This window comes from Danio rerio, chromosome 20, assembly GCF_049306965.1.
Source record: "Danio rerio strain Tuebingen ecotype United States chromosome 20, GRCz12tu, whole genome shotgun sequence".
NCBI lineage: Eukaryota > Metazoa > Chordata > Actinopteri > Cypriniformes > Danionidae > Danio > Danio rerio.
The window spans coordinates 54,589,415-54,613,373 of record NC_133195.1 but is presented as its reverse complement, the minus strand read 5'-3'; the positions used below and the strand labels follow the sequence as shown (position 1 = coordinate 54,613,373).

Here is a 23,959-nt window from a genome sequence, read left to right as displayed (position 1 = left end):
GGAATGATTTATTCGATGCGAAACGTACAGATGACATATTTTCTGAAATGAAAGATGATGCTCATTTCTTATCTAGCAGGATTTTCAAAGATGATGTGTTTTGTGTGAGGTTTTTAGGTCCTTCAGTCTGCATGATTTCAATTATTTATAGCACCGACTCTGTTTCTGTAAATAGACCAAAGTGTTTGGAAATAGTTTTATAGATCATTTCTGTTGTAAAGCATCTTTTTTTATTAAAAGTAATGTAGGAAAAACAGGACCAAAGCCATTTTTTCAGATGCAAAAACCTTTACGTGCCATCTGATTTTTATGTCTAAAATATAGATTTTTCTCTGCCTATATGTTTATGATCAGTTATCATTTATTACCAACCCAGGATCATTCTGATTAGGTACCCTTATATACATTTCTGGAGAGTGCCAAATACATCCCAGGCGGTATGTTTTTTTTTGTTTTTTTTTTGGCAGTTTTTGTTTTTGCAAATCCACCAGAGGCAGTTGTGTACGCTTTTTGACACCTCAAATTTCTCTCGAGAGTGCCATTTGCACCTGCCCATCTCACATAAATCCACCAGAGGACGCTGTCGACTGACTGATCAACTGACCCACCCCCCTCCTTCCCTAACCCCAACCAATAGTGTTTTCAAAAGCACCGATCGACAAGCTCACTCCCTTCCCTAAACCCAACCGACAGTTTTTTTTAAAAACACCAATTGACAATCCCGCTTTTCCCTAAACCCAACCGCTAGTGTTTTCAGAAGCACTGATTGACCAGTGCCCACCCACTATCCTAAACCCAACCGACAGTGTTTTCAGAAGCAGCGATCGACAAGCCCACCCATGATCCTAAACCCAACCGCTAGTGTTCTCAGAAGCACTGATTGACCAGCACCCACCGACTATCCTAAACCCAACCAGTAGTGTTTTCAGAAGCACCAATTGACCAGTGCCCACCCACTTCCCAGAACCCAATCGATTGTGTTTTTAAAAGCACAGATTGACCAGCGCCCATCCACTTCCCTAAATCCATCCGGTAGAGTTTTCAGAAGCACCGATTGACCAGCGCCCACCCACTTCTCCAAACCCAACCGATGGTGTTTTCAAAAGCACCGATTGACCAGCGCCCATCCACTTCTCTAAACCCAACCGATAGTGTTTTCAAAAGCACCGATTGACCAGCGCCCATCCACTTCTCTAAACCCAACCGATAGTGTTTTCAAAAGCACCGATTGACCAGCGCCCATCCACTTCTCTAAACCCAACCGATAGTGTTTTCAGAAGCACCAATTGACCAGCGCCCATCCACTTCCCTAAACCCAACCGATGGTGTTTTCAGAAGCACCGATTGACCAGCGCCTATACACTTCCCTAAACCCAACCGACAGTGTTTTCAGAAGCACGGATCGACCAGCGATCACTAACTTCCCTTACCCCAACTGGTAGAGTTTTCAGAAGCACTGATTGACCAGCATTTTCACAATGAACCTGTGTTGGTTATTACACATTAAAGGCAACGAAAATAATAATAATCTTTGCCATAAAAGTAAAATTACTGAACCTACACACAGGAGCTTGAAAAAAAAAATGTTATATGGCAGTGAGAGGTTTTTGCATCAGGCCTCTTTATAAATATTTGATCTGGTTTCTGTTAAATATTGGGATATTTTCTACTTTTTTCTACTGTTTTTAAATACATTTTAATTGTATATAATAGCCCTGCTTCTTCTTTAACGTATTTTAATGTGAACGATTTGTTGCTGCATGTTACTGCAATAAAAAGAGTGGTTTTGATGTCTTTTCTATCAGTTTGTGCCATGGATCCAAAATGTTATATTTTTGCAACAATCATTTAATAAATTTTTCTTTGAATAATTAATTGAGAGTCATCAAGGTCATCAAAAATGGCATTTGGTTTGAAGCTTATGTAGGCCTACAGTTCAACATTCATGTTATTGAATAAACAGTAAGTAAACACAAGCACATCTTATTGAACATCATTTATTTTCATCACCAATTATCACAGTAGAACAGCTTCTCAAGCAGTTTGTGATGCTTTTTGGAGACAGGAGATGAGCCCCTGGTCTAATGCGCCACCTGGTTTGATAAACCCGTTCTCAAAGACTTACTTTTAGTCATTATTTAGGTAGCACACATATTCTGAATGCCTTCAGCAGAATTCAAATGAGCCATTTTAATCTAGATTAATTCCAAAATTACAGGGAGATTAATCTTGATTTAAAAAATTAATCTATGCCCACCTATAGTTTTAATACATTTATAATGGTGTTCGCGTTTTACGTTCATGCTTTTTCAAAAAACCATATAAAAGAACAAAACACTAAATTTGGCTATTCATAATCCCTAATAATAACCCCTGTATAGCAGTCCCACAACATACCTTCACATGTGTCACTCGATGACACTCAAGGTCTAGTGACTGGCAATGATAGCCTAGTGTCAATCAAATCAAGCCTAGTGAATGGTTAATGTTGTTTTGGTGTGTTTACATTGATGAATATGGCCACAGTGTAAATGCACAGTACAGTTACCATCTTATTGCCACATTATATCGTTACGATAACCTGATATCGCTAACTCCAGTGATTTCCTGAAGATAAATACCAAAAAATTACACAACTGGAATAACTACAGCAGTCGCCGTCATCGATCTTATATGAAGTATGATGACGTGTGCAGCTGTTGTAGTGCTGTCCCATTCCTTAGGGGTAAATTTGAAGCCCTTCCTACTCTGTTTCAAGGGCCAAAAAAAGGATAAAAAATAGAATTGGGATTGGGCCCAAGTTTGTATTATGTTCTCTTTTGCGAATGCTATAACGAAGTCTCCACACAGGACCCGTTGCGATGCAGTGAATGGTGATCATGAGCAATGCAGCCCTCGTTTCGATGTATAATCAGCACTGGGAAATACAGCGCGTCCTGATAGGCTGGTGGAGAAGGCGGGCTCTCCTCATTGGCTAGACATCTTGTGCTTTCCGTTGGACATCCAGGATCATTTAGGCTACTACTGCGACTTTGCCACAGACAGCTGCGCCGCGAGCCATACAAGCGGCCTAGGGAAAACCGGCTGCTGCTAAATGCTAATCGTGGATTGCTACTATTGCAGATGCTCAACGCGCTGCGCGAGAATATCGACGAGCTGCTGATGGAGCGATGACATCGCTCGCAGTTTTGTCGGTATCCACCAAAACCATTTCCGCCCGCTGCACCAATCCCACGAGCCGAGAATGTGTTGCAACTTGACTGTTGCGTTAAATTCATTAGCACTGCTTCAGAGTAACTAGGAACTAGCTGTTGGTTTGAGCGAATATGCCACTCGAGCTCTGTGCTATCGATTGTGTTCACACGCGGGATGTGTCGACAAAATGGCCGCTCTTGATCCAGCGGCGTAACTGAGACATAATCAAACCCAAAAAGCTTCTCCACGTGATAATGAAGATACGCCGTACGATACTCCGTCAACACCCTCAACGGCCACGATAACGTAAACGCCGCCGCCAACCAAAAGCTACATGTTGATGCATACCAAGGAAGACGATTCGGGTCAGCAAACGCAACCATGTACTCCTTAAATTCCACATTTTTAAGATGCATTCCTTCACGCGCCTCCATGTAATCGTCCAATCCTTCGTTCTCAGTGAAAAAGCGAGCTCGCTGCGTTAGGTAGGAGTTCTCGGATTCGACGTTGGCGAAGCTAAAGCACTTTGTGAAGCGTAGCTTGGTCACTGGGAAGCCATCCAAACCTGCGAGGTGTTTCGAAATATCCTTCACACCGCAGTTACCGTAATCGAACTCCGCTTCAGCGACGTGCGTGTTTACGCGTTCATGGTAAACCTGCGTGCTTGTGTACGCATCTCCATTTCGGTAGCGCGTTACTTGTCTCGTCCGTCGTATGTAATGATAACTTATAGCCTTCCACCAGATGCATGGCGTAGCTTGTTGCATGCGCTGCACACGTTCGGTGACGCTCTCCAGGTCCACTTTAAATTGAAGTTCGTTGCGTGAGTAGCACTGCCAACATTCGACGAGGTAAACCACGTAGAGCATGACGAGAAAGGCCACTGGGATGTAGATGTAGCCGTTGGAGCAGGGGCTGTCGTGGTATATCATGGACTTTACCTTGAATGTGCTGTCGAAGCTGAGACGCGTGACTTTCGTGACTTGGCACCAGGTCATTGCGATCACACAGCAGTACATTAGCAGAGACAGAAGCAGACATTTCCAGTGCGACTCGCGACACAGGGACTTGCTCAGGGACTGCTTCAGGGGCCGCTGCTGTAACGATATAAAGGATAAAAAGAGAACAAATATGACTCAGGGTTCTTACGGGTGCTGAAAATCCTGGAAAATGCTTGATTTTTAATATAGTGTTTTCAAGGTTAGAAAAGTGCTTGGATTTTGGACAAAGTGTTTGAACCTGATTAAATTTGAAATTGCAAGGCTCAAAATTGTGACTGTTTTCTTGGTTGCATATGCGCAGTTTAATCTATGTAACCTTAAAATATATTTGCGAGCATATGTGCGAGTGCATAAATTGTTGTCGTGCGTGTTTTTAATGCAAAATGTTCAGCGCATGCGCGTATTTATGGAGCTAATAATAAGCCAAAACAATCTGAATTTGAATTGTGTTCAAAGTTAATAATACTGATTATGTCCTATTAGAAATGTTTTGAATTTGTATTTCTTAACTTTATTATTGAACTGAAACTTTATTTTTTATGTCAGATTTTTATAAACATTTTTAAACTTCAGTTGTTGTTTTTTTTGGTTCTGAATTCAAAGACTGCAGATATTCGGGATGTTAAAATACAGTTTTAAGTTTTTAAGAATTCAAATTAACACGATTTAAATTCAGATTGTTTTGGTACTATTAGCTTCATATGTATTTAGTAGACATTCACCCAGAATGCATCTTTAGACCTGAAACGTCAATCTAATGACTGTAAAAAATAACGACTGGTCAGGAAAGTTTGGTACAACACCCAAACAAAATCTGACTGTAAGCTCAGTTCTTGAGATATTAACTTTAGGTAGAAAGAGACCAAACTTAAAAATATACTTCATCCATTAACTGAACTGAAGTCTAAAATACTCAACGATTTAAGTTGAAATGTCATATTGTTACTTAAAATAGCACAATGGATTTAAATGTGAAAAAGTACATACAACATATATAAACATAATTAACCGTGGTTATTAGGTGCTATAAAAGCATACAAATGCACCTCGAAAGTGCTTGAAAAGTGCTGGACTTTGAAGTTGGAAAAGGTGTAAAAACCCTGATGACTGTTGTGTGCTAAATACAAGTGAATTATTTTTCAAACATTTTCCAAATGATGTTTAACAGAGCAAGACATTTTTCACAGTATGTCTGATAATATTTTTTCTCTTCTGGAGAAAGTCTTACTTGTTTTATTTTAGCCAGAATAAAAGCTTTTTTAAACCATTTTAGGGTCAACATTATTAGGCTTCTTAAGTAATATTTTTTTTGACTGTCTCCAGAGCAAACCACTGTTATACAATGACTTGCCTAATTACCCTAACTTTACCCTAATTAACCTAGTTAAGCCTTTAAGGGTGCTTTCACACTAGCACTTTTGATCCGCACCTAGGTTCGTTTGACGTCGTAGTATGGTACGTTTAGCTGGTGTGAACGTGTCTTCTGAACTCGGCTGCGCACCTGTGAACCGTACCCGAGTCCGCCTGAAAGAGGTGGTCTGTGGTATGGTTCATGCAAACTCTCTTCTGATGTGAATGCAATCGTACCAAATCACGGAAGTGAACAGCCAACTGTACAACAAACTATCATTTTCATAACATTTGTTCGTGTGTGTCTGTGTCACGTTTCGTACCTTGGTGACACGCGCGGGACTGAGCCAGGGCAAACACAGTGATACACAGTGATGTCTGCTTGTCTCCTCCAAAAACAGCCTCTGCTGGCACTCTGTGATGTTCTGAATGTTTAAAACATTTTTGCGGCAGATGGACACATGTCGCTTTCTGTATGTACAAAAGCTTCAGTTTAAGCAGAATGACTGTGATGTGCGCTTGCTTTTGTGACCGTCACCTAGCAACAGCCGTAAACAAAACAGCAGCTGGATGATGCAAGTGTACCGGGGTTCAGAAGGAAAAAAGACAGTGTGAACACAAACCAACCGAGGAGGTGGCAGGGGGAGACAATCGCACTTGGGTACGCTCCAGGCAAATGAACCAAGTGTGAAAGCACCCTAAATGTCACTTTAAGCTGATTACTAGTATCTTGGAGAATATCTAGTCAAATATTATGTGTTGTCATCATGGCAAAGAGAAACGAATCAGTTTCTAGAAACGAGTTAGTTAAAACTATTATGATTAGAAATGGTCATAACCCAATATTTCAACACAGGCTCATTCTGAAAATACATTTCTGGAGAGCGCCAAATACTACCCAGGAGGTATGCTTTTTTTTTTTTGGAGTTTTTTAAGCCACCAGAGACCGCTGTGTACCCTTTTTGAGATCTCAAATTTCTCTCGAGAGTGCCAATCGCGCCTGCTGTTCTCGCGTAAATCCACCAGAGGCCGCTGTCGACAGACTGACTGATCAATAACCTTACCCAATCCCTTCCCAAAACCAAACCAACAGTGTTTTCAAAAGCAATCCAAAAAAGAAGAAAAACCCTCGCGGCTGCCTGATTTTTACCATGTTTTCAGATTTTACCATATTCTCACCCTGTTTTTTGCTTATTTAATTTTTTTGCCTTTTTTTACCTGCTTTCTGGAACTGTTCTTCATCGGATTTGTACCTTGTCATCAAGGTCCACGTCACAAGTCCACTGATGTACGGGGCGAGCCACTGAGCAAACTGGTAACAGTGGGAAAGCCGTCTATGTGGAGGTAGACGGTCAGCTGATAAGCGCAAAAAGGAATGGCATCATACCACCCTGTACCATTCATTTTAAAATCGAAATGCAGCCATACGTAGCTCTGGCTAGATAATTCACACTCTCCAGGATTGTGTATAGAGCCACGTTTTCAGAATGAGCCTGAGTTGCAACGTTTGGTTCAGTTTTAATTAATGCTGTCAAAATTTGTGCGTTAACGCATGCGATTAATTTGAAATAATTAACACGATAAAAAAAATATTACGCAATTAACGCAGTTGCAGTTTTTTTTTTCCTGTTGTGGCCGTGGTTGTTTCAACATACAAAGAAATGTAGATAAGACCACGGAGGCACTTTTTGAAGGCAAGTTTCAGTATACAACAATTATTGTCGCATCACCAGACTCTCCAGCGTTTCCTCCAGAGTTTCATGCAATTTCAGGTGTGTCATTTTTAACTTTCGACTTCTGTTCAAATGGAATTTGATACCGCATGGCGAATGGAAAGAAAAACCTCAGCATTTCTTGACTAGGTGGTCCTTTAAGGTAATTAAAAATTGCTGCTTACATGGTAGACTGTTATTAAGAGTATTATCTTAATCATATTAAAATCGGAATAGTCGAGAGCTGTCAAAGTCAGTCTTTCAGCATGCGCCCTCCAATGTTTCATTAAGTTTGCCGTGTTTCATGCTTTAACGCAAGTTTTGTAAAGTGTCTGCTTCGCAATTAATTTTCAAAAAATGTATTAAAAAATGTGATTAATTAGTTAATTTTTTTAATCGATTGACAGCGCTAGTTTTAATATAAAATGTATTATTATTTTGGTAACACTTTAGAATAACTATCCATTATAACTAGGTAATATACCATTAATAAACTGGTAGTTAACAAGTTATAAATGACTTATTAAATAAAAGTTAAAGGTTTGTTAATTATTTTCAACTGTGCCTTATAGGTGGCTAATAGATAACTTACAAGCTGTTAGTTAACAAGTTGTAAATGACTTCTTAACTGTATTTTAATGATTTAAAAATATAACTAATAAATTAGTAATAGATCATGAACAAGCGCTTAATAAATAACTTAATAAGACTTGTTAAGTATCAGTTAATAGTGTATATATGTTATTGGGACGTTATTCTAACGTTGCAGCTGTTTTTAATTTATTAACTGTTAGTAAATGAGGAATAGTTGCAACTTTAGAATAACGTCCCCATAACATACGTAAGCTATTAACAAACGCTTAACTAATATATTTACTCACACTTTACAGAAAAAATTCCATTTCATTTCATTTTCCTTCGGCTTAGTCTCTATTTCTGAGGTCGCCACAGCGGAATGAACCGCCATCTATTCCAGGATATGTTTTACACAGCGGATGCCCTTCCAGCTGCAACCCAGTACTGGGAAACACTTATACACCCTCATTCTCTCTCACACACACTCATTAAATAAGGCTAATTTAGTTCATCAGTTCCCCCATACCACATGTGTTTGGACTGTGGGGGAAACCGGAGCACCAGGAGGAAACCCACGCCAACACAGGGTGAACATGCAAACTCCACACAGAAATGCCATCTGACCCAGCAACCTTCTTGCTGTGAGGCCACAGGGTTAACCACTAAGCCACCGTGCCGCCCAAAATTAAATACATAAACTATAATAATAACGAGACTAAACTTGCAGCATGTTTTTGCATATGCTTTACAGATCAGAATGACTGAAACAAAACCAGCCATTTCATGCTGAGAAATGTCTATATGCTCCTGAGCATGCAACCTCATGCCTGTCTTATATATGCCCTTAACATGGCAGCTGGCATTAAATAATTGATGATGCTCTTCCATAATTATCCGCTCTGCCTTTTTAACCGCGGCCCCTGAAGCTCTCAGAGAGAGCCGGAGCACTTATGACAAGCAGCCCTTATGAAGTATTTCTCAGCCATTAAAACGCAACGCATAATACTGTCAGCATGCTTTTATAGCCGAATTTCTTTGTTGGTTATTTCAGGGGATTCAATTCTAGGGGATCCTAAAGAGCTAAAATTGTATATTTTATACATTTATTTATATGACTTGTGAGTCAGCAGGCATCTCTTGTTTTCACAAGTCTTCTATGAGGAAAAAGTATGCGAATAAGAGATTATTTTAGCCAGAATTACATGACTTTTCAGGAATTGATGAACTAAATTGGTCGTAGTGTATGACTGTGTGTGTGAATGCGAAAGTTTATGGGTATTTCCCAGTGCTGGGTATCTAAAAGAGCATCCACGGCGTAAAACATAAGCTGGAAAAGTTGGCGGTTCATTCCGCTGTGGCGACCCCTGATAAATCAGAGATGAATGAATGAACATGACTTGTCTTTAAAAAAATTAATACATTTGATTTTTAATAATATTGAGAGTTAAATAAATCACAAAAAAATCCTGCACAGGGAGATTTTAGATATAAATGTTTGTCCATGAACCACAATTATGTTTACCAAACACCAAAGAATAATATTTGAATGTTCTGAAGTGTATTTGAAATAATTATAATAATAAATAAATAATATTAATAATTATGAAGTTTTTGAACAATACATTATCTTGCATAGTGCATTAAACCAAAATACTCCCTAAATACTATTATTATTGTTCATTAAAACTGTGAACTTTGTAAATTATTTATAGCTATAGCTAGCTGTTCTTTATTTTATGCACAAATATTGAACGTATTAAAAACCAATAGACAAAAAAGATAATAATAAAATCTAAATAAAGCAAAAAAATCAAACTGCAACCATTTTTCTAAAAGTTTAATGAACAACAAAAACTTTTTTATTTACTTATTTTAAAATAATAAATGTGAAATTCATATTTCTGTAAATAAAGATTAAAAAGAATAATAAATGCAAAAATAATCATAATATATTTGCAAAATCAGATTAGAAAAGAATAAAAAGAATAATAAATGCAAAAATAATAATAAATAATAATAAACTTTATATAATACAAACTAAATTGAACTGCAACCACATTTCTAAAACTTGAATGAAAATTACAACAAAAACTGATTTTAAAAAGAATAATAAATGTGAAAATAATCATAAATAATAAAATTTAAATAATACTAAAAAAATAAAACTGCAACAAAACTTCATGAAAGTTGCAACAAAAACTGATTAAAAAGAATAATAAATGTAAAAATGTGCATATATTCATAATAAAATCATAATATTTCTTCAAAAACTGATTAAAAAAGATTAATAAATGTATAAATAATCATAAATAATAAAATGTAAATAATACTTAAAAATAGATCTGCAACCGAATTTTAAACGTTTAATGAAAATTACAGCAAAAAACGATTTAAAAAGAATAAAAAATATTAAAATAATCATAACTAATAACATTTTAATAATAGAAAAGAATATAACTACAACAAATTTTCTAAAACTTTAATGCAAATTACAACAAAAACTGATTTAAAAAAGAATAATAAATGTAAAAATAATCATAAATAATACTGAAAAATTATAATAAACTTTAAATAATACAAACAAAATCGAACTGCAGCCACATTTCTAAAACTTTAATGAAAATACAACAAAACTGATTTAAAAAAGAATACATGTAAAAATGTGCATATATTCAAAATATAATTATAATATTTCCTGCAAAAACAGATTAAAAAGATTAATAAATGTATAAATAATCATAAATAATAAAATGTAAATAATACTAAAAAAGATCTGCAGCCGAATTTCTAAACGTTTTATGAAAATTAAAACAAAAACAGATTAAAAAAGAATAATAAATGTAAAAATAATCATAAATTCATAATATTTCTGCAAAAACAAACTAAAAATAATAATAAACATAAAGATAATCATAAATACTTCATTAAAAAAATGTAAAGAATGCTAAAATATAGAACTGCAACCACATTTCTAAACTTTTAATGAAAATTACAATAAAAACAGATGTCAAATGTCCAAAATATTTTACAATTGATACTAAAATAACAGCACATCCAATTTATTCTGCTACCAACTGATGCATTTGTGCTTAATACAATAAAATAAGATGAAAACCATGCGTCAGCTGCTTACTAAACATCAGGGACCTCCTTTTGTCTTTAAGAAAGAAACGCTGTTTGATTTTGTAAACACTAATCACTTTCTTTGACTACACAAGTGCTCCAGCCAGTAATTTCTTGTCACTTTGAAGCGTAATTACCCAATAAAGAGCTTTCATTGACCCAGAGGGGTTTTTATGCACGAGGAAATAATGATCAAAGCGGTTAATCAGCATCTTTCAGCAGCCAGATGATGTGTAGAGAGAAGAATAAGAAGCTCTTTGCTAACAATCTGTCTTTGCAATGGGAGATGAAGTGTATTAAAGGGGATCGCTCACCCAAAAATTAAAAATGACCCCATAATTTACTCATCCTCATGCCACTAGATATGAACACGACTTTTTTCTTTAGTAGAACAATAAAGGGGGCAGCGCAGTGGTGCCTGGGTAGCAGTGCAGTGTCGCCTCACAGTAAGAAGGTGGCTAGTTCGTGTCCCGGCTGGTCAGTTAGTATTTCTTCACTTTTACTCGAGAGCTTTTTGCGTCTGGAAATGGTTCGCCGCTCGTCTCCTTTTAAAAAAGACGTGGCTCCAGTTGGTGTTGATTGTCCTGCCTCTACAGATTTAGTAACCGATCAGTGCTGTTTGTTTGTTTATTCAGAGGCAAAGTTAGTCTGTATCGTCAGCAGTACTCTTTCAGTGTTTAAAGACAGACCTTAGTCACAATGATTGAGTTACTACGTTTACAGTACGTTAATATGACTACAATATTATGGACTGAAAGATCCGCGGTAAATGCTGCTCTGCGAGTGTAAACATGTAAACATCTAAATTAAACTACTACCGTTGTGTAGGATTTTCGCTGCATTTTGTGACAGGAATAACACACACGGCTTTCTCACGCTACCTACCGAGTGCATCTAAGGTATCGAGAAATGCGGAGGGTTTTATTTTTCTCCCATTCGCCGTGCTGTATTAAAACTACTCTACCAGCAGTTCCTCACATCCAATATCTCGTTTGTTATATAAAAACATCTTTACTGCTTGGTACAAAAGACGGCTTTGGTGCATATAGCCATGATTAACCTTCATGACAACTGTGAGGGGGAAGAATTTTCATCCGTTTCGTTTTTATTAAGTTATATTAAGTGTGCATAATTAAGGGCGTGGCCACTTGAGTGACAGCTAGGTCTCGCTGCTCGCTGTCTGATCACCTCAGCTGATTCCGGCTGATTGTTAGCTGAACTCGGCATATACATCGTATTTTTGTGTTGGTTAGTGTTTCTTCACGCAGTCAGTCGCCATTTGGGGTTATTTCCAACAATTATCAGATGATATGGCCTGCTGAGTGCACTTAATTGTGCTCACAAACCATTCACGTGGCCTCTGTTTCCCTGGTGAGTGAAATTATATACTTGTATACCATCTCTATACGTGTATTCATTTTATTTAAGATAATTCATAATGTTCTTTAGAGCTGTAATACTCTCTAGAATCTGTCAGATTGATTAGCTGTAGGCTCTAGATCAGTCATCTGAAGTGTTGTCATACAGTGTTATGCTGGATTTCATCAATAGTCCTGCATTTACCAACACAGACTATATCTGAAGTGTTTGGACCAAGCGGCAACCTCCCGCTCTCCCTCAGGAAGCCAATACGGAAGTAACTAAAACTGCAATTCATCCGAAATTCCGCTAGTCCTGGCCACTCCTGGCTCCAAAACAGAGCAAATTTCAATTGAGCCCACTGTTAGAATGGCCAACTTTACAGCAGAAAAAAAGGTGTTTACAGCCTGGTACAAAAAAGATTTTGGTTAATACAGCTAATATCACCCTTCATGACAACTGTGAGGGGGTGATTTTTTTTATAACTCATCCGTTTCCTTTATATTAGGTTATATTAAGTTTGCATAATTAAGGGAGTGGCCACTTGAGTGACAGTTAGGTCTCGTTGGTCGCCGTCACGTCACCTCAGCTGAATCCTGCAGTTTAGCCACTGAACTCTGCATATTTATCGTATTTCTGTGTTGTTTTATGTGGCTTTACACAGTTGACTGTCTTTTGGACTTGTTTCCTACATTTATTAGATGGCATGGCATGCTGAGTGCACTTAATTGTGCTCACAAACCATTCACGTGGCCTCCGTTTCCCATGTGAGTAAAGTTATATACTTGTAACAACTACTTTTTTTTGAAGTTACGGTAAAGAAATTGAGAGACCACAAAACAACTTTCAGAGATTCATGTGTATTTAGAAATGTATATGACAGCAGGTATGAATAATTATTGTTACACACTGGGGATATGAAATGATCAGCAGTCAACTCATTAATGATCACTATTAGACAGAAATAAGCATTCGATAAGTGTCTTTCTCATTGAATCTAGTATTTATAGCAATCCAAAAAAGATACCAACAGTCCTTAAGTGAATCACATGAAAGATCAAGTTCAGCAAACAGTTCATCAATGGCTGGCCACAGAATCAGTAGGAAAGTGGATGGAAAAAGTCTGTGGATATGAGGATGGATTGTCCAGGTCCTGTTTTGATGACTTAAAGTGGATACCAAAAAACCCTATCTGAGATAAGAACAAAAATGTTCCTCAAATAAGTGCAACAAACAACAGCGCAGTGAAGAAGCCTTTCCATGTGCTAGGCACCATACTTCCTACCTACTGCTTCTTCTCTACCTCCTTTTAAGCAGATTGGAGACTTACTACCTAGATCGCCCTCTAATGGGTGAGATAGCTACTACAGGTAGAATTTTCAAATAGTAACAGGAAAACTGTTACATACTTATATACCATCTCTATACATGTATTTGTTTTATTTAAGATCATTTATCGTTTATATTTATATTTAGAGCTGTAATGCACTTCAGAATCTGTCAGATTGATTAGCTGTAGACTCTAGATCAGTCGTCTAAAGCGTTGTCATACAGTGTTATGCTGGATTTCATCAATAGTCTTACATTAACTAACACAGACTATATCTGAAGTGTTTGGAAGTAATTTGCGTTTTCCTCCTGTTAAAAAAAGTCATAAGAACAATGTTTAGTGGCTCAATGTATTACAGCAGTGTTTTTAAAAGACTAAACACTTTATTGATATAGTGTACAACCAAGCACAAGTGGTCAGAACACAAACGAGTCGCAGGTGATGAAGTATTAAGCGTTCTCCCAAAGTAAAATGTGTCTGAACCAGGTCCAAGCTAAATGCCAGCAGGTGTCTGTAGCTCCGCCCACTCTCCGCCTCTTTGCCCTTGTTTGTATCCCACCGTGGGTGTAATGACGCGCGAACATAATGGCGACGGTTGGCCACGCCTACTTGTAGCTTCATTTGCGCTCTTCAGAAACCTATGGGTGACGTCACCGATACTACGTCCATATATTTTACAGTCTATTATTTGAATCAAGTCTTACTCATTAATCAATGCAGCACACTCAGAAACGTAATACGGGACTCTCAGGTACAGACGTCCAGTCTACACCCTGGAATACACGCTAAGATCTCATGACCGTGATGCAGCTTCAAAAATTTGTTTCAAACCGGAAGTACGAACTTGCTAGAAATAACGCAAAAACAACCAATTTTCACCTTTTAGTGAGATATATTTATCCTAATAGTGTTTTTAGCAGTGTGGGACACATATACGACAGCTCAAAACATGTGTTTAGGTGTTTCGTGACCCTTTAAAGCCTTTATTCGTGTTTTTAAGAGCACGAAAGAGAGTTTGTGCTATACATGCAATATAGGGATGTGTGTTCCCACCAATGTCAAGAGCAAATTATTATTATTATAATTATTTTTATTATTATTATTATTATTATTATCATAACCTTTATTTTGCCAGGAAAGACACATTGAGATTAAAAATCTCTTTTACAAGGGCGTCCTGGCCAACATTAGGTAGTAAACAAGTCACATGAGTCCACCAGACAACAAACAAATAACAATTACCAGTTAACATGAATCACACTGACAAACTATTCAAAACATCTACAAAGCTGTGTTTCAACGTCTAAATCTTTCATAGTCTTTTTAAAAGCATGTAGTGAAATCAATTCTTCAAACTGCAACTGTGTTTGCAGATTAATCCATGCAAAAGGTGCTGCATACTTAAAAGCCTTTTTCCCATCTCAGTCCGCACTGTAGGAACAGACAGTATACAAACATCCTGTGACCGAAGGCCATAGTTAAGAACAGGCTTTGTACAAATGTAATTCTGTAGATACTGTATGATGGGAGTAAACCCAGTATAGATTTGTAAACGAGGATATGCCGATGCTTGAGCCTACGAATGGACAAAGCAGACCAACCTACCCTAGTATACAGCACACAACAATGAGTAAGGGATTTTACATTAGTTATAAATCTTAGTGCACCATGGTAAACAGTATCCAATGCATGCAGACTTTGAGATGAAGCATGCATATGTAACGGAGGCCAGCTAGTGAGTGCTGTGCAGGTAAACTCACTCCTCTGACCTCTAATGGTGCTCTAGCGACCTATGCAAGAGACCATGGTCTTTAGCCTCCTTGTTAGAGCGACCGACTCCCATGCGGAAGGTCACTGGTTCTTCAATACTAGCTCGGGGCAGGATGGGCGGTGTTAAACTGGCGGGGTTACACATATAGATAACATCACTGTAGTCCAATATCGACATGAATGTTGCATCAACCAGCTTCTTTTTAGCATCAAAAGGCAGATCTTAATTCTAAAATAGAAACCTAAATCACTTTTAATTTGTTCACCAATTGCTGAATGTAAGAACCAAAAGAAAGTGTATCATCAATTGAAATTCCAAGATATTTGTACTGGGACACCAATTCAATCTCTGCACCATGGGTAGTAGCGATAGGACCTAGCTTTTGCTTGGCTTGTTGTGAATTTGAACATGACATGAGTTTTGTTTTATCGGCATTTAAAAGCAGTTTTCACTCAGCTAGATTTTGTTGAAGTACATTGAAAGTGATCTGTAGTTGAGAAAGGGCCAGATTAGGTGTAGATGCAGCCGTGTTTATAACCGTATCATTCGCATAATAATGAAAATTGGCATTTATGATATTTTGACCAATATTATTTATATATAGTATAGTAAAAAGAAGAGGCCCCAATACTGAACCCTGTAGAACACCTTTAATTACATTTAAAGTACTAGAAACAAGGCCATCTAAATCTACCAACCCAAGCTCATTCTGGAAACGTAGCCCCGCAGACGTTTCTGGAGACCGCGATTTACGTGGTCGGAGGTACGTACGGCCGCGTTTAGTTTTTTTTTTTTTCGAGCGAACGCTACGGGGCGGTGTGATGCCGCTCCACTCCTCCTCTTTGCGCTCGCCGGCTGACGGCTCGCCTCCATGTGGAGGGCTTTCCCGCTGCAACCAGTTTGTCCGCTTAGCTCGCAGCGTTACGTCGGCGGAGCGGAGGCCTGGAGGAGGAGGAGCCAGCCACGGGTACAACAGGGATTGAGTCGGGGGAAGAGTGGTTCCAGAAATCAGGTAAGATGAAAAACAGAATCCAAAAAATAAGGGTGAGAACGCGGCGAGATCCGAAAATGCGGTCGAAATCAAAGACAAGGGCTTTTGCTTTTTTTTTCTGGACGGCTTTTGCAAACCGTCGATTGGGTTTAGGGAAGGAGGAGGAAGAGGAGGGCGGCCGAGTCGGCTGATTGGCCGGCTGCCCGGTTGATCGTTCAGCCAGTCAGTCGGACGGACGGTCGCTCCACAGCGGCCTCCGGCGGCTTTTCACGCGAGAACAGCGCGGGCACGAACGGCGCGCGCTCCTGAGAGGCGTTCGAGACACGAAAAATCACGCACAGCGGCCTCTCGCGGATCCGCAAAAACAAAAACTGCTCGAATCCGCTTGTTAAGTCATGACGTGTTTGTGACGTATGTAATACTGTTTCCGGGTCCAAGTGGCCATTCACTTGAGTGGAGAAATCCTTCGTTTATGATCACTTTTTATTCCTATCACACATTAAAGTTAATTTTATATAAAGTCATAGTGTACACAACAATCTCTGGGCTTGCTGCATAACAAATACCAATATTTTAACAATTTATAAAACAATGAATCACTTTCTGGCCATTTGATATTAGGCATGGACATATATATTGCGATCGTGACTTTCGAAAGTATTAAATCGCTTTGTAAACGTTTATTATTACCATTTCGTCAGTCTCCCCATTCAGTTAAATAGAGCGCTTGGACCCGGAAGCCGCTCCGCATGACGTCACACTTAACAAGCGGGTACGTACCTCCCGGGACGTATTTCGTGGTCTGCAGAAACGTCCGCGGGGCTACGTTTCCACAATGAGCCCGGGTTCAAATCTACACAATTGCCTTTAATACAAATAAAAGATGCTGTATGTTTATTTTTGACTCTTCTAAAGCATGAAAATATCATAATCTGTTTGCAGACAATTAGGAGACATGCTGAACACATCTGAAAAATGATGCTAAAGTATGAAGCCAGATCGGTCTCATTTACAAAACTAAATTTACAAAATAAAATTCATAGACTAGCAACCTGATTCACAAAATCTAATTTCATAAATCCATAACACGTATGACAGCACATTATATTAGACTAGATATTCTTCAAGACACTAGTATTCAGCCTAAAGTGACATTTAAAGACTTAACTAGGGTAATTAGGGTAAAGTTAGGGTAATTAGGCAAGTCTTTGTATAACAGTGGTTTGTTCTGGAGACAATCCAAAACTAATATTGCTTAAGCGGGCGAATAATTTTGACCTTAAAATGGTTATAAAATAATTAAGAACTGCTGATATAAAACAAATAAGACTTTCTCCAGAAGAAAAAAATATTGTAGGAAATACTGTGAATAACTCCTGAATCTGTCAAACATCATTTGGGAAATATTGGAAAAAGAAAACAAAAATTCACCAGGAGGGCTTATAATTTTGACTTGCACAGCCATAATGACGTACATCTTCAATAGTCTGAGGCTGAGTAAATCAACTGTGCATTTACACTTCTGGATGAACTCTCCCTTTAATGCGAGTTCAGACTGCGTGATTTTAGCCTTGATTTTGGCTCGCCGACAGGTTTTGAGAAATCGCAGACAAATGCCTGAAATCACAGGCAAATCGCTGCTCGTGCACGTGAGTGACAATCACACAGTATGAACGATCAAAGACGCGATCTGAGAGAATCGCCGATGAGTCGCCGATGCCTGTGAGATATTTGGCGTGCTGAATATCTGGAGCTGTCGGCGATTCAAATCATGCTGTGTGAATTGAGTTTTGACTGAAAATAACATCAGCGATCGCCTACAGCCAATGAGAGAGCGGCATTCACTTGTGTGTGTGTGTGTATACCTGCTGCAGGCCAGCGGGAGGCTGGGGGAGAAGTTAAAAGCGATCATTTTCGTTTTTTTTGGATCCACGAAATGGAGGAAAAACTAGTGAAGGTTTGACAGGACTCAGGAGCAACCGTGTCTGTTTGACGTTTCACACAGAAAGAAATTAGTTTATTATCAACGTTGAGGAGAAATGGCTAATTCCCTTTAAACCCAGGTGAGCAAACATGTACATGTTCTACCCTATTAAACGATTCTTTCTCATTATGTAGTTAATAACAAAAGATATACGACATGTTTTTGGCTGTGAGACGTAGTTTGGAGGAAGTTGTCGGCGATTCTTCCTATAGTAAAGTCATGCAATGTGAAAGTCCCTGTCGTGTAAACAAAGCAGTGACGAAACGCTGGCAGAGATAGTCATGCAGTGTGAACACATCGGTGACACGACTACTCTGAACATCATGCAGTCTGAACTCGGCATAAGACTGAAGCTCGAGCACTGGGGATGAATCTGTCCTCTTAACCCTTAAAGACCGAGACAGCCGCCCGCGGCTAAAAATAAGTATTGCTCTTAAATGTTTAATAACTTTTGATCCGCTGATCCGATTCATACAATTCAAAGATTGGCATAAAGAAGAGAATCTCAGCTTTCCAGCGCTGTAACATAGTACATTCGCGGACTTTCAGAGGCTCCGGAATCAGTGCGGTTACGTCATCAAAATTTGACAACGCTGATTTGACAAAGAAACGCTCGTCACTGTGTCTCCGGACAAACCAGACATGAAACATTGATGCATTGTCCCTCCTCCATGCCCAGATTGGTTCAAACTCACAATCTCTCAACCAATAAGCATAGGTTTCGCTTTCTGGACCAACAATGAGCTTTTTGAACAACACGGAATGAGAGATAGGCTGTACATTTACGCGCGGCTAAATAAAACGCAAAAAAAAAGTTTTGCATGAAATAATTCTCATACTAAGTACTTTTGCATGCACAGCAGCACAGAAACATGACAAAACAGTGACACAGCAAAGACGAACTGCTGTTTTTGCCGTTTTCAAAAGACGCAAATGAAGGTGCGGCTGTTTGTCTGCATTGCAGACAGCCATATCCATATCCATAGACAATCATGTCCATGCTGGCACATAAAACCTAAGGATGGTCCATATTGAATCTAGTTTAGTTATGTAACTATTTATAGTATAGTAAATATTTATATCCATTTTTTTACTGAGGATTTGCACCATGTTTATTTGGACTTTGACGCATTATTTATTATTTTCTTATTTTTTTATTTGTTCATTGTAAGTGGTGTTGTTTATAGTAACTGAGAATATATTATTTGGAAAAAGTCAAAATTGCTTCACTGTTCTGTTATTTTGTAACATTTTTTTTTCTGTTTAGTTCATTCCCAAAACTTTTGGGCAAATACATTGTCAGTAAATAAATGCATTTTTTCCCCCATTGAAAAACGCCTTGGAATAACATTGAAATAAATTGCTATAACTTGCTCAGGGAATGGTGGATGTAGACAAAATTTATTTTGGAAGTATAAAACATCATAGCATGTATTTCTAAAGAAAGAAAAACAAACTTCATAAGGTTTTGTTTGTAACAACTAGAAAATGCCACTTTTTTAAAAATCGTTTCTGGAAAATTCTGGAATATTTTCTGTCTGTTCATATGTTTTTGGACCAAAAAATTTTTTAGACTGGACCTTTAAATGATACAGATTAAAACTTCAGGTTCTCCTGTTTAAAATGATATATGACACTTGAGGTTGACTGCTAAAATAAAAATAAAAACTGCTTTTAAAAAAATAATAATATAGGCCTATTAGGTGCCCACAAAATACCTCTAGGTCTTTAAGGGTTAAGCCCTTCAGCGGTGAAGTAAAGCCAGTGTAAAGTGCTGAAGGCCGAACCCCGAGGCTCTTCCAATATACTGATATACTGAGAATTTTCTCTGCTGCTGTCAGCCTGTGTGTTTGGGGACGTGAGCGCGAGGCGGCCCACTTTCATTCTGACTAATTTTAGTGCTCAGGAGCTTGTCATTTTAGTAACGTGACATAACAGACTGACCTCACCATCACTTCAGTGGCTTTTTAGCTACGCAGCGGGTCTGTAACATGCACTTTGACTTTACTGTATACATATAAGCATGTGAAAAAGTTTGGACACCCTAATAAATGACAGATTTTACAGACCCAGCCATTAGTTAAAATGTGACATTTAATTTAGTTGAGAGGCAACATGGTGGCTCAGTGGTTAGCACTGTCACCTCAAAGCAAGAAGATCGCTGGTTCGAGTCCTGGCTGGGTCAGTTGGCATTTCAGTATGGAGTTTGCATGTTCTCCCAGTGTTGGCGTGGGTTTCCTCCGGGTGCTCCGGTTTCCCCCACAGTCCAAACTCATGCGCTATAGTTGAATTGGGTAAGCTGAATTGGCCGTGCGTGTATGTGTGTGTGTGTGTGTGTGTGTGTGTGTGTGTGTGTGTGTGAACGAGCATCTATGGGTGTTTCCCAGTACTGGGTTGCAGCTAGGTGGACATCTGCTGTGTAAAACATATGCTGGAATAGTTGGCGGTTCATTCCACTGTGGCGACCCCTGATAAATAAGGGACTAAGCCAGGGTTGTCCAAACTCGGTCCTGGAGGGCCGGTGTCCTGCAGATTTTAGCTTCAACTTGCCTCAACACACCTGCAAGGATGGTTCTAGTAAGCCTTGTAAGAGCTTGATTAGCTAGTCCAGCTAATCAAAACAAATTAAGCCTATAGGCAAATGACAAACTGGCCAGCGCATTAAGCTTTCTTCAGTCAGAATTTGGTCATTTGAATAATAAGAAAAATCTAAAATAATAACAATCCAACGTTTGGTGTTTCGAACCACCAGAACTCTCTTGGCTACGAAACTTAATAAAAACTGAAACTTAATAAATTGTATGAAGAGAGGATTAATTATTAATATATATGCATATATATACAGTTGAAGAATTATAGCCCCCCTTTGAATTTTACATTTTTTTATATATTTTCTAAATGATGTTTAACAGAGCAAGGAAATTTTCACAGTATGTCTGATAATATTTTTTCTTCTGGAGAAAGTCTTATTTGTTTTATTTTGGCTATAATAAAGGCAAATTATTATTTTTTTAAACAAGATTTTAAGGACAAAATTATTAGCCTCTTTAAGCTATATTTTTCTTCCGATAGAGTCCAGAACAAACCATCGTTATACAATAACTTGTCTAATTACCTTAACATGTCTAGTTACCCTAATTACCCTAGTTAAGCCTTTAAATGTCACTTTAAGCTGTGTCTTGAAAATATCTAGTCAAATATTATTCACTGTCATCAAGGCAAAGATAAAATAAATCAGTTATAAGAAATTAGTTATTAAAACTATTATGTTTAGAAATGTGCTGAAAAAAATCTGCTCTCAGTGAAACAGAAAGTAGAGAAAAAAAATAAACGAGGGGTCTAATAATTCAGGGGGGCTAATAATTCTGACTTCAACTGTATATATATATATATATATACCCCCATGTTTGATTCACCCGTCCCTACGAATTTCAAGTGCAAACCTACGCCCCTGTATGCAACGTTGCATTTCTGCATATTCGAACCAATGTTGGGTCACGAAAACATTTTTTAACCATTTTTAGAGTGAATTAATCTTGTTATCTCCTCACACTCTTGTACACACACACACACACACACACACTGGGATATAAAAACAAATACTCTCTCACTCTAAAAGGTGCTTGTTGTAACCCAACGTTGGGTCAGATAATAAAGACAAACCCAACCATTGGTTAAATAGTGTAATTAAAATTTAATTCCCCACCGGGATATAAAAACAAGTACACACTCTTTCTCTCTCTAAAAAATGCTTGTCGTAACCCAAAAATGGGGTCAGATAACATAGACAAACCCAACAACTGAGTTAAATAGTGTCATTAAAATTTAACTGGAAAAAAATAACACTGTTTCTCCAACACAATCTCACGACAATTCGTATCTTTTTCATTTAGTGGCTAATTCATACGAATTTGTACGATCTAATTCGTACAATTTAGTACGATTTGCTAATCCCCCAATGACGGTTGGGTTTAGGGGTGGGGTTAGGTGCCACGCCTCCTTTTTAAAATCGTACTATGTTGTACGACTGAACTCGTACGAATTAGCCACTAAACTGCCAAAACGTAAAATACTTACATTTTCTCATGAGATCAGGCTGGTTTCTCCATATTCGAACCAAAGTTGAGTTACGACAATAATGTTTATCCATTTTTAGTAAGATTTTATCTTTCTGAGTAGCACAGTGGCTTAGTGGTTAGCACTGTCGCCTTACAGCAAGAAAGTTGCTGGTTCGAGTGCCGACAGGGTCAGTTGGCATTTCTGTTTGGAGTTTGCATGTTCTCTCTTTGTTGGCGTGGGTTTCCTCCGGGTGCACCCCAATCCAAAGACATGCGCTATTAGTAAATTAAATTGTCCATAGTGTGTGTGTGTGTGAATGAGAGTGTATGGGTGTTTCCCAGTGATGGGTTGCAGCTTGAAGGGCATCTGCTGTGTAAAACATATGCGGAAATAGTTAGCAGTTCGTTCCGCTGTGGCGACCCCTAATAAAAAAGGGACTAAGCCAAAGAAAAATTTATTAATTTCTTTTTTCTCCTCTCATTCTTAACACACACACACACCATAAAGCATCTATATCTTTCTCTCGCTCTCTCTCTCTCTCTAAAAAATGCTCATTGTAACCCAAAATTGGGTCAGATAATATGGACAAACCCAACCATTGGGTTAAATAGTGTAGTTTAAATTTAATTGAGAATAAATAAACAAATAAAACTACGCAGCGTTGCGTTTCTCCGGTGTGTTTTAGAGTTAAACCATTGTTAATGTGAATTAATCTTGTTAACTCCACACACACACACACACACACACTCAATCCATCCTCTAATATTCCAATATAAGCATAAATCTAAAATGCATTCATCAGGCTTTCTGTGTGATCGTCTGTTAAGCACACGCATCAACGCCGTTCATTCTGCTTATTCGTGGTTTGCAACAAAGCGTCGTCAGATCGACTCACCGGTTCCCGCGGCGCGTCCGTCTGCTCGCGGTGCACTTCAGCGGCACTGCTCTCGGTAACCGGAGCCGCTGGAGACATGCTGGATCAACAAGAAGAAGATCCTGGAGACATACTGGATCAACAAGAAGGAGATCCTGAAGACCTACTGGATCAACAACAAGAAGAAGATGATGAAGATGATCCCGGAGCATCATCCATGTGTCATCCATGAATGAAAACAGACCGTCAGCGAGGCAGCATCCTCAAAATCACAGTCCGATAACAGATACAAGGAGGGAGTACGAGGAGCATCCTCTCCTTCAGGACCAGTGTTTCTGTCAACAAAACTGAGAATCCGACCCGCGTCCTGATGCAGAAGACGTATGCTAATGAAGCGCGTTCACGAGAGCACGTGAACGCGGAGTGAATGACAATGAGAGAGAGGTAGGCTGGCTATCACACACACTGACACGCTGAATTGTAAATTGTGTTTAAAATTTTGATTAATAAATATTCTGTTTAATTATTGTTGTATCCTCAAATGTTGATTGTTAAATGTACTGTTAATTATTGTTTTTGTTATTTTATGTATCAGTATTACGTCATTTGTCTTCTTATGTTGTGTTTAATGTAT

At 38.4% G+C, this 23,959-nt stretch overlaps 1 protein-coding gene across 5 annotated transcripts; it reads right to left on the bottom strand.

Annotated features, from left to right (window-relative positions):
- Window positions 1-1,981: 1,981 nt before the first annotated feature.
- On the bottom strand, window positions 1,982-23,713 carry tmem151ba (transmembrane protein 151Ba). 5 transcript variants are annotated; one of them, XM_073932004.1, is made up of 4 exons: window positions 23,570-23,713; window positions 23,347-23,491; window positions 5,870-6,017; window positions 1,982-4,292 (listed from the first exon to the last, which is right to left on the bottom strand). In XM_073932004.1, exon 4 carries the CDS (start codon window positions 4,212-4,214, stop codon window positions 2,829-2,831), a length of 1,386 nt encoding a protein of 461 aa, XP_073788105.1. In that variant the 5' UTR covers window positions 4,215-4,292; window positions 5,870-6,017; window positions 23,347-23,491; window positions 23,570-23,713; the 3' UTR covers window positions 1,982-2,828.
- Between the last annotated feature and the right edge of the window lie 246 nt (window positions 23,714-23,959).

Bases quoted from the DNA above. Each gene is read 5' to 3' on its own strand.
- tmem151ba (XM_073932003.1), bottom strand. From the start codon at position 23,555: ATGGATGACACATGGATGATGCTCCGGGATCATCTTCATCATCTTCTT. The intron at 6,018-23,346 runs GTGAGTCGATCT...TTGTACATACAG, and splicing joins CGGACGCGCCGCGGGAACCG to AAAGCGACATGTGTCCATCT. The intron at 4,293-5,869 runs GTACGAAACGTG...ATATCGTTACAG, and splicing joins GTCCCGCGCGTGTCACCAAG to CAGCGGCCCCTGAAGCAGTC.